This window comes from Vicia villosa, linkage group LG2, assembly GCF_029867415.1.
Source record: "Vicia villosa cultivar HV-30 ecotype Madison, WI linkage group LG2, Vvil1.0, whole genome shotgun sequence".
Classification (NCBI taxonomy): domain Eukaryota; kingdom Viridiplantae; phylum Streptophyta; class Magnoliopsida; order Fabales; family Fabaceae; genus Vicia; species Vicia villosa.
The window spans coordinates 26,822,808-26,843,831 of NC_081181.1; the positions used below are offsets into that span (position 1 = coordinate 26,822,808).

General features: G+C 38.7%; 1 protein-coding gene across 1 annotated transcript; it reads right to left on the reverse strand.

Moving 5' to 3' along the window:
• Positions 1 to 446: 446 nt before the first annotated feature.
• Positions 447 to 1,948, reverse strand: LOC131648750 (uncharacterized). The gene is made up of 2 exons (XM_058918480.1): positions 1,535 to 1,948; positions 447 to 1,367 (listed from the first exon to the last, which is right to left on the reverse strand). Exons 1-2 carry the CDS (start codon positions 1,946 to 1,948, stop codon positions 447 to 449), a joined length of 1,335 nt encoding a protein of 444 aa, XP_058774463.1.
• Positions 1,949 to 21,024: the final 19,076 nt, after the last annotated feature.

Below are 21,024 nucleotides of genomic sequence, written 5' to 3' on the forward strand. Positions count from 1 at the left end.
AAGGAACTAGAGTGATCAGTTGATCAGTATACTCTAGGAAGTCTTAGCAGTTAGCTGAGCAGGAAGTCTTGGCAGTTGGCTGAGCAGGAAGTCTTGGCAGTTGGCTGAGCAGAAAGTCTTAGGAGTGAACTAAGCCTAGAGTGATCGTGTTGATCAGTAGACTCTAGAAAAGTCTTAGGAGTGAACTAAGCAGTTGTTCCTGGAGTGATCAGGTTGTGATCAGAAGACTCTGGAAGACTTAGTTGCGGCTAAGTGGAAAACCATTGTAATCCGTGCGATTAGTGGATTAAATCCTCAGTTGAGGTAAATCATCTCTGCGGGGGTGGACTGGAGTAGCTTCGTTAACAGCGAACCAGGATAAAAATAATTGTGCATTTTATTTTTATCGCTCAAGATTTTAAGTCACACTTATTCAATCCCCCCCTTTCTAAGTGTTTTTCTATCCTTCAAATGGCATTTGCAGCATGAGCTCCATGGGGAGGCATAGGATTCTGAACAACGTTAGGTCCTTGAGTAGGAGTAAACTCGATGGCTTTAGAGTCGAGAAGATCCTGGACTTTATGCTTCAATGCTTTACAGTTTTCAATATTATGTCCAGATGACCCAGAGTGGAACTCACATCTTGCATTGGCATCCCAACTGGCAGGCAACTTAGTAGGAGTGGTCAGAGTCCTCAATTGGACCAAATTCAAATCGAGGAGATATGGCAATACTTGTGCATATGTCATCGGGATCGGATCAAAAACCCTTTCTGGCATTTTCGGCCGTTGTTGATACTGACGTGGCGGATACCCTTGTTGTTGATGTTGGAAAAGAGCATTTGGTATAGTCACAGCGGCTACTTGTAGATAAGTGTGGCCTTTGCCTTTACCATAGTAAGCAGCACTCGTTTCACCCTCTCTTTTCCTAGCAAATCCCTTATATGGTTTCTTCCCCCCTGCCCCAGAGGAGGAACTAGCAGCACTTGGATTCTGTATTCTACCAGCCTTAATTCCACTTTCAATTTGTTCACCAATCATAACCAAATCGGAGAAACTCGAGGATGCAGAGCAGGCGGAGTAGTATTGGCCCTCTAGAGTATTGGTGAACATATCCATCATCTCTCTTTCCAGCATAGGCGGTTGGACTCTAGCCGCCAACTCGCGCCATTTCTGCGCATATTCCTTGAAGGACTCATTAGCTTTCTGGACTAGATTTTGTAACTGAGTGCGATTTTGTGCCATGTCAACATTATACTGATATTGCTTTATGAAGGCCTCAACTAGGTCCCTCCAATTTCGGATGTTAGCCCTCTCCAATCTCATGTACCACTCCAAGGATGCCCCAGTCAGGCTATCTTGGAAGAAATGCATCAACAATCCTTCGTCCTGGAGTACACATGCATTTTGCGATAGTAAGCTCGGACATGTGTCTTAGGACAAGTATTCCCCTTATATTTGTCGAAGTCCGGTACCTTGAACTTCAGTGGCACACGGACGCCAGGAACTAAACCCAAGTCATTGATATCCATACCAAGTCCTTGGCCTTCCATTGCCCTCATCCTTTCCTCCAGACCTCTAAACATCCTTCCAGCATCATGTGGAAGTCCCCATTCACTTTCAGGAAACAGATCCTCGTGTCGGTCCTCTTCCAACACGGGGATAGCAGCAACCCTTCTGATTTGTTGTGTAGTTTGTCCTTCAGGAGTAGGCTGGGGAGGCCCACGAGGATTACCTTGATTGGCAGCAGGAGGAATTACACCAGGTCCTCCGTTCACAGGTTCACCATTGACACGGATATCAGCAGAATTTCTTTGTAGGGGGTCCGCAACAACCTGAGCAACTGTGTCCATTCGGATTCTGAGCTCTTCTTGGCGATCAGCCATGCCTTGCATGACTTCCATGAACCGAGCCATCAGAGAAGTAACCTGAGCTCTCATCTGGATAAGATCATCCCTTAACTGATCCATTTGCAGTGATCGATTAGCCCTTGTGTAGTAGCGATGCGTAGGTGGAGGTGCAATTGCTGAAAGAGAAAACCTGATCAGTCAAACAAGAATACAATCTGGCGTACCTGTCATATATATGAATGTATGAGATGCATGTGTGCATGTGTGCATGCAAATGTCATGTTTTTATTATTTTTAGGATCCTTTGGCTTTGTCTCAAACCAACAACACAAAATAATAGTGAGAGATCATGAAACCAATAATGAGGAACGAGAAACAAATCCATTGACTTCAAAACACAATGCTGGCAATACCAAGTACAAATAATCCTGCTCACATGAGCCAACAAAACAAATAAATGGAACTAAGAACCCCATCCAACAAGTCTGGTGGTGATTCGAACAACAAAGTTATCACTAAGCGGGGTCCTCCATGTCCACATGACGGAGGGGGCTTTCTCCAATGTTCTTGTCACTCCAGGTCTTCATTTCTTTGAAAAGCTTCTTGGTATTAGCACGGGTTGGCCTCTTAATGATTTCTTTAATCAGTAGATCTTTCCTAAAGTGCATCCCTTCCATTTGGCGGTTCCTTAACTCCCAATACCTTGATTCTTCCTGAATTTGGACATTACTTTGATCCTTTTCTCTTATCTGACCCTTCAGCTCCCGGATTTCCTCATAACATTTTTCCAGCATTCCTTGTCGCTCCAGCAAATGTTTGTCTGCTTTCTTACGACGGACCTTCTCTAAATTGGCTTCTTTAGTTTGAATCTGGAGTCATTCAGTTAGTTCTGCCAATTGAGACTCATAATGTTCTTTCAACTTTGTTTCTCGAGTCTCAGCATCCTTAGAACCCACGAGCGGTCTTGATCTCTTTCGAGAAGTACTCCCCGTGGCGTACAACTCTTCGTGCTCTATTTCCCTTAGTTTCAATTTATGGAGTGCAGAGAGCTTCTCTTGTCGAGCGGTATTCATATTAACGAGCACTGTTTCCACCTGTTCAGTTAACTTTCTGTTCTGCTCCACCGTTTCATTATAACGAGACATGGAAACAATATCTGGCTGTTCACCGGATGAAGGATATAAGGGATCCTTAAGAGGGAAAGGCATCCCTTGAATGTCAGCCACAGACTTTAACCACTTAGTGTAGCCCTCATAAGTAGCACAATCTCTTTGGCCAAAATGTTTCTTATTTCTCCAACAAATACTTTTCCAAGCTTGCACCGCTTCTCCCATTTTTCCATTGTCAGTGGCTACATGATAGAATACAGACTCAGCAATCTCCGTTCCTTCGGGAGGGCTCACAAAAGCATATCCAAAAGTTCTCCTAGCCAAGATAGGATTGTAATTGATCCCACCCCTTAGACCCATGAGAGGCACGTTGTCATATTTGCCGCAGCCCATAATGATTTCCATGTCATCTAACGCTTTATTATACCAGACAATGTCTTTTGCTCTAAGCCCCATAATCCTCTCAGCCCATTTGGATGTGTGCCTATTATCAACAAAGGCACCACGTTCGGGGAGATGCGATCTAAACCATCGGTATAGCAATGGAGCACAGCACCTGACAAAACCTCCCTTTTGGCTATTCTTATGATGGATGGAATGGTAAACATCTCCCAAAAGTGTAGGGACCGGGTTTTGCAGAATGAATATGTGGATCACGCTCATGTCTACAAAATTAACCACATTTGGGAACATCATAATACCATAGATACATAAAGCCAGGATAGCTCTATATGTGTCCCATTCTTTAGCCTCAAAAGCATCACAGGCCTTCTGAACCAAAAACTCCAAATGGAACCCGCGACAATTCCCTTTCTTGTCGAGATTTGCTTCCACTACCGATTTGCTCAAATAAAGAGCCTTAGAAATTTCAAGGGAAGTAGGAGCTTCCATGGTGCCATAGTACGGAACTTCCTTTTTGACGGGAACACCGAGGAAAAGAGAATACTCTTCTAATGTTGGAACCAAGAGGTAGTCGGGGAACGTGAAGCAGCGGAGAGATGGATTGTAGAACTGGAGTAAAGTGTGAACTCCTTCCTGCTCATACTTAGTGAACGGAAACTTGAGAAGTCTCAGAATACCCCCATATTTTTCTCGGAACTTGGTTATTTCATCCGGCGTGATCAGTCTTGCCAACCCTTTGAGAGAGTTCAGATTCGGATTCAGGAAAGTGTAGGAGAGGTTACGACTTCCAGTCTTCATTGGTGGGGCCATGTGTTGGTCAGAGATAAAGCCAAAATTTCCTGAAAATAAATGAACATGTATGTTAAATGATATGGCGGAATGCATTTCATTGGGAGAATTCTAAAGTCTTTTCATTATCTCTCCATTTCTTCCCCCCTTCTTTTTTTTTTGTATATATATATTTTTTGGAGATGAAAGATCATATATATTTTCTTTCTTTTTATTTTTGGGAATAGACTTTAGAATTCTCCACGAATGAGGTGAGGTGGATGTAGTGGCGTGATGTGTCATCTGTGCAATTTGAAGAGGGACTGAATGTCTCTCGTAGCTCTGGGTATCTGAGTGATACTGAATACAGTAGGTTCAAAATTCCGGCTTCAGATTGCAATATAGGAATCCGGGTAAGATGAAGGCTAGTATCCTGTCCCATCCCAATCTCACAGGTATGTATTCTAGACACGGACAGGTGATCCCTAATGGTCACTAGGGTCTACAATTCCCACGGGGTACAAAGTGTTTGAGGCAACAAGCGTGCCAGACACAGTGTTCCATGAAAGAACCTCGCCCAGTTGTGGTACCCCATGTCAAGCTCGATCATAGCAAGCGCTACGGGAGTCAACATGAGCATCCACACTAATCGTATGTGTCACTAGCCTGGGTAGTGGGCCTTTTACCTCAGAAACCCCCCCACCTGCAAAATAAAGCATAAAATATGTGGCACCCACGGGGACCCATAATATAGTCCAGATGCATGCGGAAAGTAAACATGATATACAAGCAGGAAAATAGATATGATATGCAAACATATATACAAGATGTAAACATAAAAACAAACAAAGAAACACCCAATAAAAGAAACAAACAAAGGCTAGGATCGACTCGCTAGGAATGGACCAGCACAGGTCTATCAACATTCCCCAGTAGAGTCGCCAGCTGTCGCTACCGCGAAAAATGGATCAGAGTCGCCACTAATATATTTATCCCATCAAGGGAAAGGAATACTAGGAAACCTAACTCGAATAAGAACAAGGTCTTTCGACCAGAGAATAGGGCACGGGAGTCGGTTACGCAAGGGGAAGGTGCTAGCACCCCTCACGCCCATCGTACTCGATGGTATCCACCTATGTTTGTTTCTATCTAAAGGGTGTCTAATGTCTAAAACCTAAATATGAATGAATGAAAAATAAATACGGGCAAAAAAAAGGAATTATTTACAAGTGTGCTCGCTTGGGCCCCGCGACCCAATGCCTACGTATCCCTTAAAAGGAATCAGAGCGACCGTAGTTCGGCTCAATATTTTCTATGTTTTTGTGTTTTTTAGTTGAACAGAGGTTAAATTCGCACTCCACGATGCTCGACCTTTGGAGACTTACACCTAATTATGCAATGGATTCAACATGTTCTTAAGAATGCCACGAGGGCGAGATACAGAAGTGAGTTTGAGCGTTTTAAGGGAATCCCTTAAGCAAGGGAAGCTCGAGTTACTCTTTGGTTTGTGTTTTTTATGATCGGGAACTTCCACTCAAGTGGGACCCTTAAGCAAGGGAGACCCAAGTTTCCATTCCCTATTTATTGCTTTTCAACCTTTATTAATGTTTTTTAAGTGTTTTCTTTGTATTTTTTAAAGGGATTTTATTTTGAGTATTTATTAAGTGTTTTAGTGTTGTAAAAGAAAAAGAAATGAGAAAAGGGGAGACTAGCCTAATCTCTAAACCTAGAGTTATTATAATTCCTATTTAAGATCTAAACTAAAATCTAAAGGGAATTAACTAAGAAGAAAGTTGTTTAAGTTGACTAAAGTCAACTTTAACAACTAGGGGTATTTTAGACGTTTCTCAAAATATGGAAAATATTCACAAAATAGAAGAATTAAATTCTAAACCTACAAGAAAAATATTCACAAGCAAATTGTATTTTTATTAAACCTAAAAAAATTTTTAAGAATTAAAACTAGAAAACTATGTATTTTTTATTAGTGAACCAATCAAAACTTAAGGAAATCAACAATTAAAAATCTAAAAGAAACTAAGTATTTCCTAAAATTCTAATTAGTAAAGAAAACTATTTTTATCATTTTTATTTTAAAGGAAATTGAATTATCAATCAAAAGAATAAAAGAAAAGCTATTTCTATGTATTTCTATATATCAACAGGGGGTGCATCAGCATCTATTGAAATAAACTGAAAACTCTTGTAAATGATGCATTGGGCCTGAAACTGGGAGGTGCGGATAAGGAAAGACTAGGCCCACGCTATTACCATGTTTTTTTATAGCCCAAAGCAATTATTTTATTCCATTTTCTATTTTCATTCAGCATGTGACAATTGATTTTATACTACGGTTTTATGTGAATATGATCATGCAACAATACATCAATTGGGCAAAGTGGAACTTAAATCATATAGGACAAAAGTGATTATTCTGGGCCATTCACGAACTGACGCGTCATTTACAATCATGTGGATAAAAACAAAAATCCAAAAGAATAGGATGGCAGTGAATCAAGAGACGCCACGTGAGCTTCATCATGCACAAAAACAAACGGGAACACTGTCCCTTTCTTCTCCGACGAGCCACTCGGAGGCTACGGCGGCGCCGGTGATGAACTTCACGGAAAAATAAAAAAACAGATATCGCCCCCACTCGATTTTTATGTTGAACACGAATCCACCACTAGTTTCACCATACCAGCCCTCAAACATTACGAACAGTAGCCACAAACTCAAGCCCTAACTCACCGGCTTTCACGAAATGATCTTAAACTATCCTAAACGATTAGTACAACTCACAGAATCAATATACAATGAATATGTACAAGAAAATATGCGCATATGCTGTAAATCATGGTAATCGGAATTTGAACAAGCAAATGCACTTAGCGAACACTAGGTGAACCTTGACATGGCCGTTCTAAGTATGTTGAGAAAGATTCAAGAACTTACCTGTTGACGAACCTCGAGCGTATCTTCGGAAAACTTCTACAAAACTTCAGAACTTGTTAATGGAGCGAAAACGAATCGAATCGACAGAAAACTCTAGTGTATCACGAGCTCTTGACATGGCTCTCTGCAGATTGAATGCACTCTACTTGGACTGAGAAATAGACTCAGATTCTTGTTTCAAGCTTTAGACGTAATGTCGCATCAAGATTGTGAGTTGAACGTCTCGAAAAGCCATGAGTACATGATTCTCCTAGTCGACCTTGGGGGAGATGATGATGAAGATTAAAGATAGAGATGCTGATGGTGATGTTGATTCCGGGAAGAGATTAGTGATGATGATGATGATGATGGAAGAGAGATGAAGGTTTTTGATGATGGAGGAGACTTGGTAATGATTCACGATGTAGGTTGATAATGGGAAGAAGTGGTGGTGGTGATTGATTCCGATGAAGGTGAAGGTTGAAGTTGGTGGAAGGAGACGATGAAAACGGTTGCAGTGGTTATGGATGAGGGCTATGAGAGTGAGAAGTTGAAGATTGATGGTGGTTATGGAGTTTGTTATGGTAGTTGAAGGTTGGTTAGGGCGGTTAGATAAAGATATGAGAGAAGAGAGGGTGGAGAGAAGAGAGTGTGAGAGGGAGAAAAGAGTTTGAAACTGAAAAATAAGTTATGGAGCGTGCCCTTTTTATTTGTGAAGAGTTCTGATTTTATATAGGGAGTGTGCATGGGCTTATGGTATGGTGCATGTGCAGCGTAGCATTTCTCTAATCAACTTAGCAAGCAAGTTTGGCCATCTTTGGTATGCTTCTCACGTGCTTTTACATTCCCAGGGCAATGCATGGTTATTTGAGGCAAAAACTTATGGGTTTCACGTATGCCTGCTGCAAGTTTAAACCCATGCCTGGAACTACAATTCTGTCTATGACACCATCTTTGAGCATGTATATTTCAGGCTATGGCTCACCAATGGATCTGGTCTTATGATCAATGCAAAGGTAACATGGAATAGAAGATTTTTGATGTTGGCAGTGTCAAGAAATAATACCTGGAAGTATGAGCAATATGGCCTCAAACATGTAGATGCTTCACTATGTCACACGCGTGCAGCATGCCCCTGGCCCGTGTCAAAACGTAACTCAGCAGGGGCGTGACTTTGAGAGTTTATATCTCCTCAACCGTATTACCAAAATCTGTGATCCTCGGCCCATTGGATATAGCACATAGGGAAGAATAGCATGAGGTTAGATTTGAGTCAAGGAGGTACGTATAACTCTCGAAAATGGGATTTGAAAGTGACACGCCACATGTTCGATCATTTGCATGTGGTGTGCCCTGAATCTTGCCTGGCAGCTTAACATGAATTAGTTTGAAACTTCAATCTTCCAGCTCTTTCATCTCTCAAACCAAGCTTCAATTGAGAAAATGCCCAACTACAAAATTGTAGAGGGCCATGAAATAAACATCTTGGGTGTTGAGCTTGTCTTGAATCAAAGCCTCGAAGTTCGTGTAAAATGGACTCAAAGTCAGGTGCCCCGCCAAAATTGAAAACATCCAAAACCTCCAAATTTTTCTAAGTCTAGAACTTTCCTCTTATGGAAACTCTCACATTTCAACTAACTTGCCATTTTTGGTAATTTTGACATTTTCTTGATTTTATTTATTTTGTTGATTTTTCTTGACCGATTTTCATCCAACCTTCAATATTTGACAGTTGACCTTGACTTTGACCAAAAAGTCAACTGTCTTGATTTTTCAGTTTCAGATGAATTTTCGATTAATCGATCCCCGATTCCACTTCCAATCAATCATCAACCAAAGAAAATCAATTGCACACTTCTCCATGAGTCTCATTCTACCTCACAATATAAAATCGACTCTTGATTAAATGTTGACCAAAAAGTCAATTGCGTTGACTCTAGTCAGAAAACCCTGATTCAGGAAACCAGATGAACTCGAAGACTGTATCTTTTAATCAAGGCTTTGATTTGGAGAGCAGAATATCAATGGAGATGATGCCTTACAACGAGACCTCAAATCTGATTCTTTTTAACCAAGAATTTTCCTCAACCTCAGCTCCTTTTTATCAATTTTCTTGCTCAGTAACAATGATATGCATGCAAGTGTTATATGAATGACCTACATGAGGTATGCATATGAATGTGGTATGAAAGCCAATTGGGGAATAAATAAGTGGGCAAATTTTGGGGTTCAACACAAAGATACTCAATGGACTATTCAGACATACATAAGAAGTAGAAACAAAACCCATAGCAGGTGTATCAATAATCATACTTCTACGCATATAAGATAATACAAGATTCAATCTCTTAGCACAATCCAAATAAATGAAAGAATGTGTCGCACCAGTATCAATAATAGCAACCGAAGGTGTACCATTAATGAAGCACGTACCTTGAATCAGCCTCTCATCAGTAGTGGCTTCCGCACCAGACAATGCAAACACTTTTCCTTTTGCTTGCTCCTTCTTTGGTTTGTCACATTTTGTACTAACGTGGCCTTTCTCTCCACATTTGAAACAAGTCACATTCGAACCACCTCTACAATTAGTAGATATGTGACCAGATTTGCCATACTTGAAGCAAGTAGTAACCTCTTTCTTGCACACAGCAGCTTTATGACCCTCAAACCCACATTTGAAGCACTTAAGTGGAGTAGAAGATCCTCCCTAACTTGGCTTCTTGCCAAAACCAGCTTGTTTCCTCTTGTCATCATACGGTTTCCCACGATCTTGATTCTTTCCTTTCAAACTCTTGTAGAGAGAAGCACTCTCTCTACTATCCTCATCATAAATCCGACTCTTGTTAACCAATTCAGTAAAACGGGTAATCTGTTGGTAACCAATAGCCTTCTTGATATCATGTCTCAAGCCATTCACAAACTTCAAACATTTAGATCTCTCAGCATTAGCAGTATTATAGTGGGGATAATACTTGATAAGCTCCTGAAATTTAGCAGCATAAACAGCAACAGTACCATTTCCTTGCTTCAACTCAAGGAACTCCACCTCTTTCTTCCCACGACAATCTTCTGGGAAATAGTTCTCTAAGAAGACATCACGGAAAAGATCCCAAGTAACCTCAATGCCATCTTCTTCAAACCTCTGAAGAGTGTTATTCCACCAATCTTCAGCTTCCTTTTCCAGCATATGAGTACCAAACTGCACTTTCTGGGCATCACTATAGTTCATAACTTTGAATATTTTCTCAATCACCTTCAGCCAAGCTTGAGCTTTATCAGGTTCATGTTCACCCTCAAAGACAGGAGGATTATTCCTCTGGAATCTCCCTAAAGCACGGTACTCATCATCATCCCCGTTCCGGTTACCAGCATTCGCTGGAGGAATCTGACCAATAGCACCAGCCAACATCGCGAATGCCTCAGCGATAGCATCGTCATTCCTGCCTGCAACCATCGTCCTAACAACCAAACAACCAGACAAACAGTATCGATCGTGTCAGATACACAAATCAAATACAACAAGATAAGAAAACATTAACGACTATTGACCAACTGGTCGACCATGCTCTGATACCACTAATGTAACACCCCTTTTTAATACCCCAAAATATTTAACATATAATCAGAGGATAGCATGCATATAATCCCAAAGGGCGTCACATCAACGTTTTCAAAAACTAAAAGCTTTTAAAAACGACAGCATTTATCTACAATATACAATACACCTGGTCATTTCAAATAACACCTAAACATTTAATTACAACTCACACAAAATATGCATTCACAGCGGAAAATGCTAAATACTCATGTGATTCAAAATGATTCATGTCCCATACCATGATCATATATTGACTAATGGTATCAATTCAACATAAGACATAATCAAAATGTTTGGCTTATAAGCCTCTCAAAACAACAAGTAACCAACAAATAAGTTCGCAAATCATAGCATAATACAAGAGCAAATATAACATGAGTTCAATACACCTAGTCTACCCAGTGTTACATGACCAGAGCATCGACTCACTACCTAGTCTCCAATAACCAAGGAAGAACCTACGGCTAGGTCACGCGCGGCTACTAAACTCCAGAACCTGCATGTCGCCAAACGAGGCAACATTAAAACAGAAGGGTGAGAATACGAACCATTATGAAGGAAGTATAACGCAATACAATGGTTAAATTAATAATTCTAGAAGTTGATCACACTAAGCATTACCATGTAATTAATAATTAAACAATATATATATATATATATATATCACATGTTAACAAGTAATCAACCAGCACACGGAGAATAACAATCCAATACCAATATTATATTCTCAATTATGCACACAACTACAATGATCATATAGTCGTATATTTAACCAAACACGTATTCAACATTCACTTATTCCAATTATCAATCATACACATATCACAACACTATCAATGCACATAATCAACTATCACATGACTCTAATGTGACTCAATGTAAGATATGTGACGCTATGCATGTGGTACCGCAATGTGAACCCAAAGTTTCACCGCTTTCCGATTCAATATCTAGAATCCAAGCCACGCTTCCGATCCGGACAAGACCAAAGCCCACCAAAACGTAAACATATAGTTTACCGCTTCCGATTCACTCTAGAATCCAAGCTTCGCTTTTGTTTCAAAGCAAACCACCTTTGTTTCAAGGCACACCATGATATGAATGTATGTACAATGTCAACAAACATATGCAATTAAGATCATCTCTACCATCTTAATATTTAGCATATCACAATAATCCAACTCGATGAATTATCCCTCAATTGTACACAACATTCACAACACATACATATCATTCACGTATGAAAGGCAAACAATCAATTACAATTCATCAAAATTCAATTAACACTAATGACCATACTATCTCATGTTAATTCTCATTTTTTCCAATTATACATGAGCACACACTTTCAACATCAAGCAATCAATCATTAAATTAATACAACGCAACTAACCACATAGGATCAACATCGAATCAACATCTTTGGCATATGCCCATATCATTTTCAATATACATATTCAAGCCACAACATATTTACGAGCAATTATTTAATTTACCGCAACTTACCGACAAAACGGATAAGCAATCCAATTTCCAAGAATATCCAATCAAATAGGTTCAAGTAATTAATATCTCTATTGATTTATCAATGGATATCACTCTATATTAATCTCATTCCATTTCCATTTGATCACCAACAGTAGTTTGAGAATAGAATGCAATAGGACATAGATATATATATGTATATATGAGTTAGAAAATAAAAAAATACAGCATCCAATAAGTAGAAATGGAAGAGTATGGCATAATGGCAGTGAGGTGTATCACTCGGCATCTTTCCACTCATTTGTGCCGGTTGTCGACATAGTCTAGCTCAATGCCAAGTGTCATTAGCCAATTGACACTCCTCAATGCACATTAAAGAATGGTGAATGGCACCCATGAAGCACATATCAAAATTTATATGTTTATATATCTATCAGGTAATACCACATATAGTATTTATATTAATTTGGTTGAAAATCATAAGCTAAGTTTATATATATGCCACGATAATCATGTTATAGAAACAAAGCACACATAATGAAGCAACCAAACATGACACAGGAAATACATGTGTAATGGAATTAGAGGACACAACAAAATATATGAAAATGAAACAACAAGGAAGCGATACAAGCACAAGAGGTCACAAGGCTACCTACCGAACGACACCCTTCCTCCATTAACAATGTCGACCATCAACGGTATACCTACATCTCACTTTTCATTTTGTTTTAATTTCTAATACGTACAACATGTTCATATCATTCCCAATTTTAATCCCGGTTAGCAGAACTCAGCAGTTCTAACACCAAAAAAAAACAATTGACATCTTTATAAATTTCAACTAAGAGAAATTATAAACATGTTAATCTACCCATTATCCCCATATACTTGAAGGATAGAAAAACACTTAGAAAGGGGGGTTTGAATAAGTGTAGCTTTAAAACTTGTAAGATAAAAACAATTTGCACAATGATTTTTATCCTGGTTCGTTGTTAACTAAACTACTCCAGTCCACCCCCTTGGAGTGATTTACCTCACCTGAGGATTTAATCCACTAATCACACAAGATTACAATGGTTTTCCACTTAGACAACTTCTAAGTCTTCTAGAGTATACTGATCACAACCTGATCACTCTAGGAACAATCTGCTTAGATACCCTCTAAGACTTTCTAGAGTATACTGATCAACAACCTGATCACTCTAGTTCTTACAACTTAATGTAAAAAAATTCTTTTAAGAGTTACAATGCTTCTTATAAAGCTTTTATCACAACTGTGATTTTCTCTTAAGTTTAAGCTTAATCTCACTAAAGTATTACAACAGCAATGTAGTGAGGTTGATGATGAAGTTTGAGAGCTTTTTGAATTTGACAGCGTTTCTGTATATTTGCGCAAGAGTTATATTCAACTTCTCATCAGAACTTCTATATATAGGCGTTTGAGAAGATGACCGCTGGGAGCATTTAATGCTTTGCGTAATCCGTACAGCATTGCATTTAATGTTTCACTCTTTTGTCAACTACCTCGAGCCTTGCTTTCGCTGTGTCTACTGACATTGCCTTTCATAGCTTTCAACGTTCCTTTTGTCAGTCAGCGTAGCCTGCCAGCTAGTACTCGCTTCTGATCTGATCTTTGTGAGAACAACGTTTGAATATCATCAGAGTCAAACATCTTGGTGCAGAGCATCTTCTTGTATTCTGACCTTGAAGTGCTTCTGAGCGTGATACCATGAGAACTTCAGTGCTTCTGCTTCTGATCTCAAGTCCTTCTGATGCTTCCATAGACCCATGTTCTGATTCTGCTTGACCATCTTCTGATGTCTTGCCAGACCATGTTCTGATGTTGCACGCTGAACCTTATGAGTCAGTGCTTCTTGCGCTGATTTTCTGCATACTCTTTATATAATTCCTGAAATGGAAATTGCATAGTATTAGAGTACCACATTATCTCATACAAAATTCATATACATTGTTATCATCAAAAATAAGACTATTGATCAGAACAAATCTTGTTCTAACAATCTCCCCCTTTTTGATGATGACAAAAACATATATAAATTATATGAATTTGCAATCAGAATATCAGACGGCTAAAGACAATTACACAGCTATAGCATAAGCATATAAACATAGTGTGTGAATATGTCTCTCCCTGAGATTAACAATCTCCCCCTGAGATAAATAATCTCCCCCTGAGATAAATAATCTTCCCCTGAAATAAATACTGGAAGAAATTTATAAATAAAGGACTTCCCTGAGTATTTTCCATTTCAGTTGAGACGATCACATATGCTTAGATCTTTCAGAACATTCACAACTTCTGATTCTTGCTTCCATAGGACAGCTTCAGAGCTTGAATTTCTTCTTGAATCATTGCATGCTAGATTGTATCAGAACATTGTTGAATGTACCCGAGCATCATCAGAGCATCTCTACATCCTGAAATGTTACAGAACAAGCTATACGACAAAAGTCAAAGCATGAATGAGTCAGAACATAAAATATGTATCAGAACATATAATTATGTATCAGAGCAAACAATAATGTTTCAGAGCATATTTTAGAACTAAAAACATGCATCAGAACATATAAGGAATAAGAATGAGTTAGAGCATATTCTATCATCAAAATATCAGAACATTCTTCCTTCTTGCTTCTGATCTTGAAGCTTTACAGCACTCAGCTTTTCAATTTCCATGAGCTTGATTCCATACAGAATTGCTTTTCCTCATGTCTTTGCTTCTCATGTTGAGCTTTTAAGAAGATCTTCACTTCCTGCAAAACACACAAGGACACAGAAACTTGCAATTTCTTGTTAGAAATGTGGAGACTTTCTCCCAGCAACTGATAAAATAAATCATATCATTTATCACATTTTCTCCCCCTTTTTGTCATAACATCAAAAAACATAAAAGATTCAGATGAAAAAACAAACAATATGAGAGAAGGAAGGATAATTTTCATTGATTAGCAAAAGGAGAATTGTCAGAAGTACAAGGAGAATGCATAGAAAGCAGATGCAAAAACAAAGAGAAACTACTAAGACACAAAGACTAAGACGACCCTAGCTTAGATATAATCTTGGCCAGCATGTCATGAATCCCATCATTGCTCTCAGTCTGCCTCTCCATGAAAGTGCGGAACTCAGCATTGGTAGTATCTTGCGCTTCCATGCGAGAAGATAGCTCAGCTTGGTTCTTCTGAATGACCTCTAGAGTCTTCACCAGAAGAGAGGGTTCACCATAAGAAGCTTCACAACTTCTGTTCAGAGGGACAACATTCTGAACCGCAGCTTCCATTGTCAGATCATCACCTTGATTTTCCTCAACAGGAATAGTCCCAGTAGGATGATCTTCAGCATCAGCTTCTTCCATAGAAGCATCTCCATCATATTCTGCAGCAGGCAGATCAGAATCTCAATTCTTAAGAGCCTGAAGAATGGCAGCAAGATTCCTTGGGGCAGAAGAACCTTCAACTTCTGGCGGGTCAACAACTTCTGGAATGACCAAACTTGGGTCTTCCTCAAAAGGATTTTCCCTCAGAAAGTCAAACAAAGATTTGAAGTCTCCAGTCAGAACTGGGTACTTAGGTCTCCAGACCACAATATCTCTGTGTGGTGGTCGTTTTCTTTACCTCCCCGTTTCACTTGGGAGGACGGCACGCTAAACCCTTCACGCGAAATTTGGAAGGAGAATGCGCCCGTGGTGGGATGAATTTTGTTTCAGTTCTTTCTACGATATCACACGAACTTTCTTATTGGTCCTACGAGTAGGAAAGGGAAAAAAAGATCTCAACTAAACCCTAGGAGTTTGCTAAGTGTGGGGATTTCACCTAGACTAGAAATTCTGGAGTCCGGGGGGTCGGTTATACATAGGGAAGTGTTTAAACACCCTACATATCTGTAGTACTCTACAGGAACCTTCTCTGTGTCATTGTGATTGTGTTTGCTGCTAATGATTGGGAAAGTTTCTCCTTTGTATTAGGAGAAGGAATTGAATTGATTAAAGAAAGACAGACAGATAGACAGACTGACTATTTTTGGTATTTTATTAGCTCGCTGAGATTCCTTGTGAACCTCATGCCTACATATCCCTAGTGGAAGTCAGAGCTTAATGTAGTTCGGGGAACTAACTAGGGAAATTAATTATTTTTGGTGCCTTGCTTAAAGCTCAAGGTTGAAGCTTTGAATTAAATCTCTGTTTACAGTAAAGAGACATGGAATCATCTCTACAGAGAGGTATTAGTACTATTCTACCACAAACATTTAAAGGAGTGACAGAATAACTGAATTCATTTCATTCAAGAGGGGGACCTTACTTGTGTATGTGCAAGTATACCAGTCAAATGCCTCTTAAATGAAAGAAAGATGCTCATCCAAATTAGGGAAAGTTACCACATGTCTGGGTTTTACTGCCAGCTCATGCCTTTCAAAATCCTAAATGGGAGACTTGATTAAAATTGAAATTGAAATGGAAATGTTTGTTTGTTTGAATGTGGTAGAGTAGTAAAAATATCTCTCTATAGAGATAAGCTATGTCTATCTACTGTATAAAAGATTTGACTTTAGCTGGCTTGTATGAGGCCCAAGCTTGAGGCTTTTTGATTGATTAATTAATATTATTGACTCTGGGAGATGACTCCACTGGGGATTAATTACAGGGTATTTTTGCGTTCTGTACAAAGCCCAGAATTGAGGCTGACTCTACTTAGGGAGACTCTATTTATGTGCCTTGTACAAAGCCCAAGGTTGTGGCTAACTGTTGAGGATAACTGAATTTTTGAGACTATGAATGACTCTAATTTGTGTGCCTTGTACAAAGCCCAAGGTTGTGGCTGACTGTTGAGGATAATTGAATGAATGACTCTATTTTGTGTGCCTTGTACAAAGCCCAAGGTTGTGGCTGACTCTAGCTAGGGAAAAAAACAATATTTTCTGCCTTGTACAAAGCCCAAGGTTGTGGCTGACTCTTAAATAAACCGAGTATGGATGACTCTATGGGGAAAAGATCCTAGGTGTTAGGAATCTTTGACACATGAAAATATGGTTTATCTGCCTTGTACAAAGCCCAAGGTTGTGGCTACTGAATGATGAAGAACTCACTGGGGAGACTCTATTATCTGCCTTGTACAATGCCCAAGGTTGAGGCTGACTCTTGACAGGGGAGTTTTATTGTTTGGGTGCCTTGTATGAAGCCCAAGGTTGAGGCTAACTGTTTTTTGTTGATTTTGACTCTACTGAGGAGGTTTTATTTATTAAAAGACTGTTTTTCTTTGGTAGCTAACCCTTTCCAGGGATTTTGACTCAGCTGGTGAATTTGTCTGTTAAAAGACTGACTTTATCATGTTTTTGGAGGCTGACCCTTTCCAGGGGTTTTGACTCTTTTGGGGAAATTATCTCCTAAGAGAAATGAATCTTTATTTATTGACATTTTAATAATTGACTTTGGAGGCTAACCCTTTCCAGGGGTTTATATTAAAAATGAAAGAATGTGTGGAAGCTAACCCTTTCCAGGGATTTTGTTAAAATGAAGGAATGTGTGGAAGCTAACCCTTTCCAGGGATTTTGTGATTGAAAAATGGATGGCAGAAAGATTATCTAATGAAGACTTCTTGTTTAAAGCCCAAGATGAAGGCTGACACATGCTGAGGAGAAGATAAACATAGATCCTAGACTCTGCTAAGGAAGATTGATGATGATAAGGGTGACAGAGACTGTCCATGTCTCTCATTCCAAAAGGTGTACTCAATGCAAAATTGAGACAAACTTGGCTTGTTTAAAGTCTGGTTTAAATTGGAAGAAACTCACCAGGGTAGGCTAAAAGGTGACTAAAGACCTGTTCCTATGTTTATAAGAAACCTGATGGGTCCTTGTATACAAGCTCAAGAGGAAGCTGGAAATGCTTTTAAGAAGCCTGTGGGTCCTTGTACAAAGCCCAAGAGGAGGCTAATCGAGGGTCCTTGTTATAGCACAAGAGAAAGCTATGTAGTTTTGAACTTATTTTGGCTCTAAGCAAATGGGTAAGAGGTTTCACCGGGAATAATTCCTCTTTGGGTGGATGTGTCCTATTATTTTTGGATTCTAAGGTTTTTGCCAAGATGTTTCACCGGGAATAATTCATCTTGGGGGTTTGAACTACAGATCTCTAATTAGGAAAGAGCCTTCACCGGGAAGACATTCTCAATCCTAGGCCATATTCCTATAATATATATATATATAGTTTAACTGTCCTAGGATTTATACTCAAACGTAGTTCTAAACTAATATATGCACAATTTATATTTGACAGTAATTTAAATAAAGACTGTAAATTGAAAGCTTGTAAAGCCTAACCTGGATGGAGTGGAGGCCATTGAAGAAGTATGTACAGAGCCTCAACAGTAATTTTTGTTGTTTTGTTGATAACAGTTGAATATATATATGATAAACAGTTAATGGTTTTTGAAAACAGAAGAAGTGAAGATGGACAAAGGTCACATAGGTATCTGAAGAGTTTCACCGGGAATAATGCCCTTCAAATACCAGAAGAATGTTTTGAAAACAGAAAGAAGATTTTGAAAATACAGTTTTGAAAACAAGCTAAAAAGAGAAGGTTTTTGGGACTTACACTCTATTAGAGGCCCAGTACTTTACGGTACTGGTTATAAAAGCAAATTGAAAATGATTTGAAATGATATAAGGTTTTGTTGTTTGAAAACCTTAATCATTTGATTTATTCGGAGATTGAAAACAGTTTTGAAAATTGACAAAAGTCAACTTAATTAGGGTAAAAATAAAGACTTTTTAACTAATTAAGACCTAAACAATTAGGGTTTTATCATAAAATTATTTACAAAGTGATTAGGTTAAAATAAAGTGATAATATATATTTAAAGTATTTAAGAAAACACTTAAAAACATACTATTTTAAACCTAATTAAAATTCAAGAAATAAATAATATTTTTATGATTTTTTTTTGATTATTCACAAAATAGGTATATTAAATGATAAGTGTGTGAAAAATGAAGTGAAAATAAATTAATATGATAGGTTAAATAAATATGTGAAGTTTGTGAGAAAATGAAAGAAATTGTGTGTTAAAAAAAATAGTTTTGGCCCTTGGAGGGTTTGAACCCAGGCCCTCTAGGTCACACACACAAAACAAACACCACTGAGCCAACGCGCGTGTGGTGATAGTAACTTGCATTCATTTGGTTATGTTTCAAAACAACTAGTAAATCATTGAAAAATAAAAGAACCAAAAAGTCTGGGGCGAGGGGGATTCGAACCCCAGACTTGAGGCATGATGAGGCTAAGGGCGTATGGGAGGCCACTAGGGCAAGTTTGTTCAGTCGTTTAAGGAATGCATACCATTCAAAATAAAATAAACTTTGGCCCCAGATTCAAATTTTGCGCGCCATGGCCATAGTCATCTTCTTCCTCGAGCTCAAAGATTTTCAAAATCCTAACTCTCTGATTTCTCAACTAAATGACATGATGTAAACATCAATCTTGTTCTAAATTTCCTCACGAATCCAGATATGTAACTAACATTTATTTATATGAACTATAGCTACCTAATTTCTCAGAAAACTCTAAGAACATATAAACCCTAAATTTGAAATTAAATGACAAACAAGATGAATAAATGCAAGATGATAGAGGGTTTTCAATCCTCTGATGATGCTAAACAAGATAGAATCGAGCTTTAACTCAGTGAGTGCTTAAATTAAAGAGGTGAAGTTCAGAAACTTACCTCTGAAAATGGAGGTCGTGAGGATGATTGAGAGCAACTGGGCTTGAATGAAAGATCTCAATAGCTTCCCTGAGACTCAATGATGCTAACTGAATGCTTATTGGAGCTTGAATCCTCTTGAATTGCTCTATGGACCTCCCTCGATTTCATCTTCAAGTGAACATGGAGGTTGTTGAATTTGGAGTTACAGATGAGCTGCAGCCATCTGGTTAGCTTCACTATGACCTGAGGAATGTGCCTGGATGATTGGCTTGGCTCAGAACCTCCTGAATTACTCCATGGACCTCCAACTGCAAATGCTCCAAAGTGAGAGCAACAATGGTGTTCCTCTACTTACAGAAGTGATCCAGGTGCTTGGATCACCTCAAATGACCTCCCTTGAGATGTTAGAATGCTCACTTTCCAAAGATAAGCTCTGGTTTGAAGAAATCGATTCTTCTTGCCAAAGAACTTTGAAAAACAATGAACATGAGAAGAGAAAGAGAAAGCAAGGAATATGGTTGCTTTGGTGTGTTTTTTGAATGAGAATGAGGCCTCTATTTATAGGCAAATGTCTCAGTACTGATTGGGAGAGTGAGCTTGCTTAGTGAAGCAAGTTTGGTTTCTTAGCCATGAAGAAATTTCAAAGAATATCCAAGTGTGATCATTGCATTTTCGAGCCACCTCCCCTATCCATTGATTCTATCTGATCTTAGGGGACAATTCAGATGCAAAGTGAGCTCTAATTGGTTGGTGAGAAGATTCCTTGGGTGATTCATCAATTTGCCATAAATTCTCAAAAGTAATCATTACATAATCACATGTTCTTGTTTTAGGAATCTTCTTCAATTATCATGGCATGGTGAAAATGAATGCATGGCATTGTTTCAGAGATGTTATGGGTCGTGTAGCATCCATTAGTGAAGCAAAATGCACAAAATTGCAAAGTTCCAATTTGCACATGACCTATAATTTTACTTCATGAGGCCAACTTTGAACAAGCATAACTCCTAGCTCAAATTGAATTTGGAGAAGGTTGAACATAATTTGGAAAGCCCTAAACATCTACTTCAAATCATTAGTTTATGTCTTCTTCAGAATCATTTGGGAAATTTGTGAAAAATGAGCCCAAAGTTGGATGAAAACTAGGTTAAAACACTTAGAAAAATTTCTAAGTGTTTATG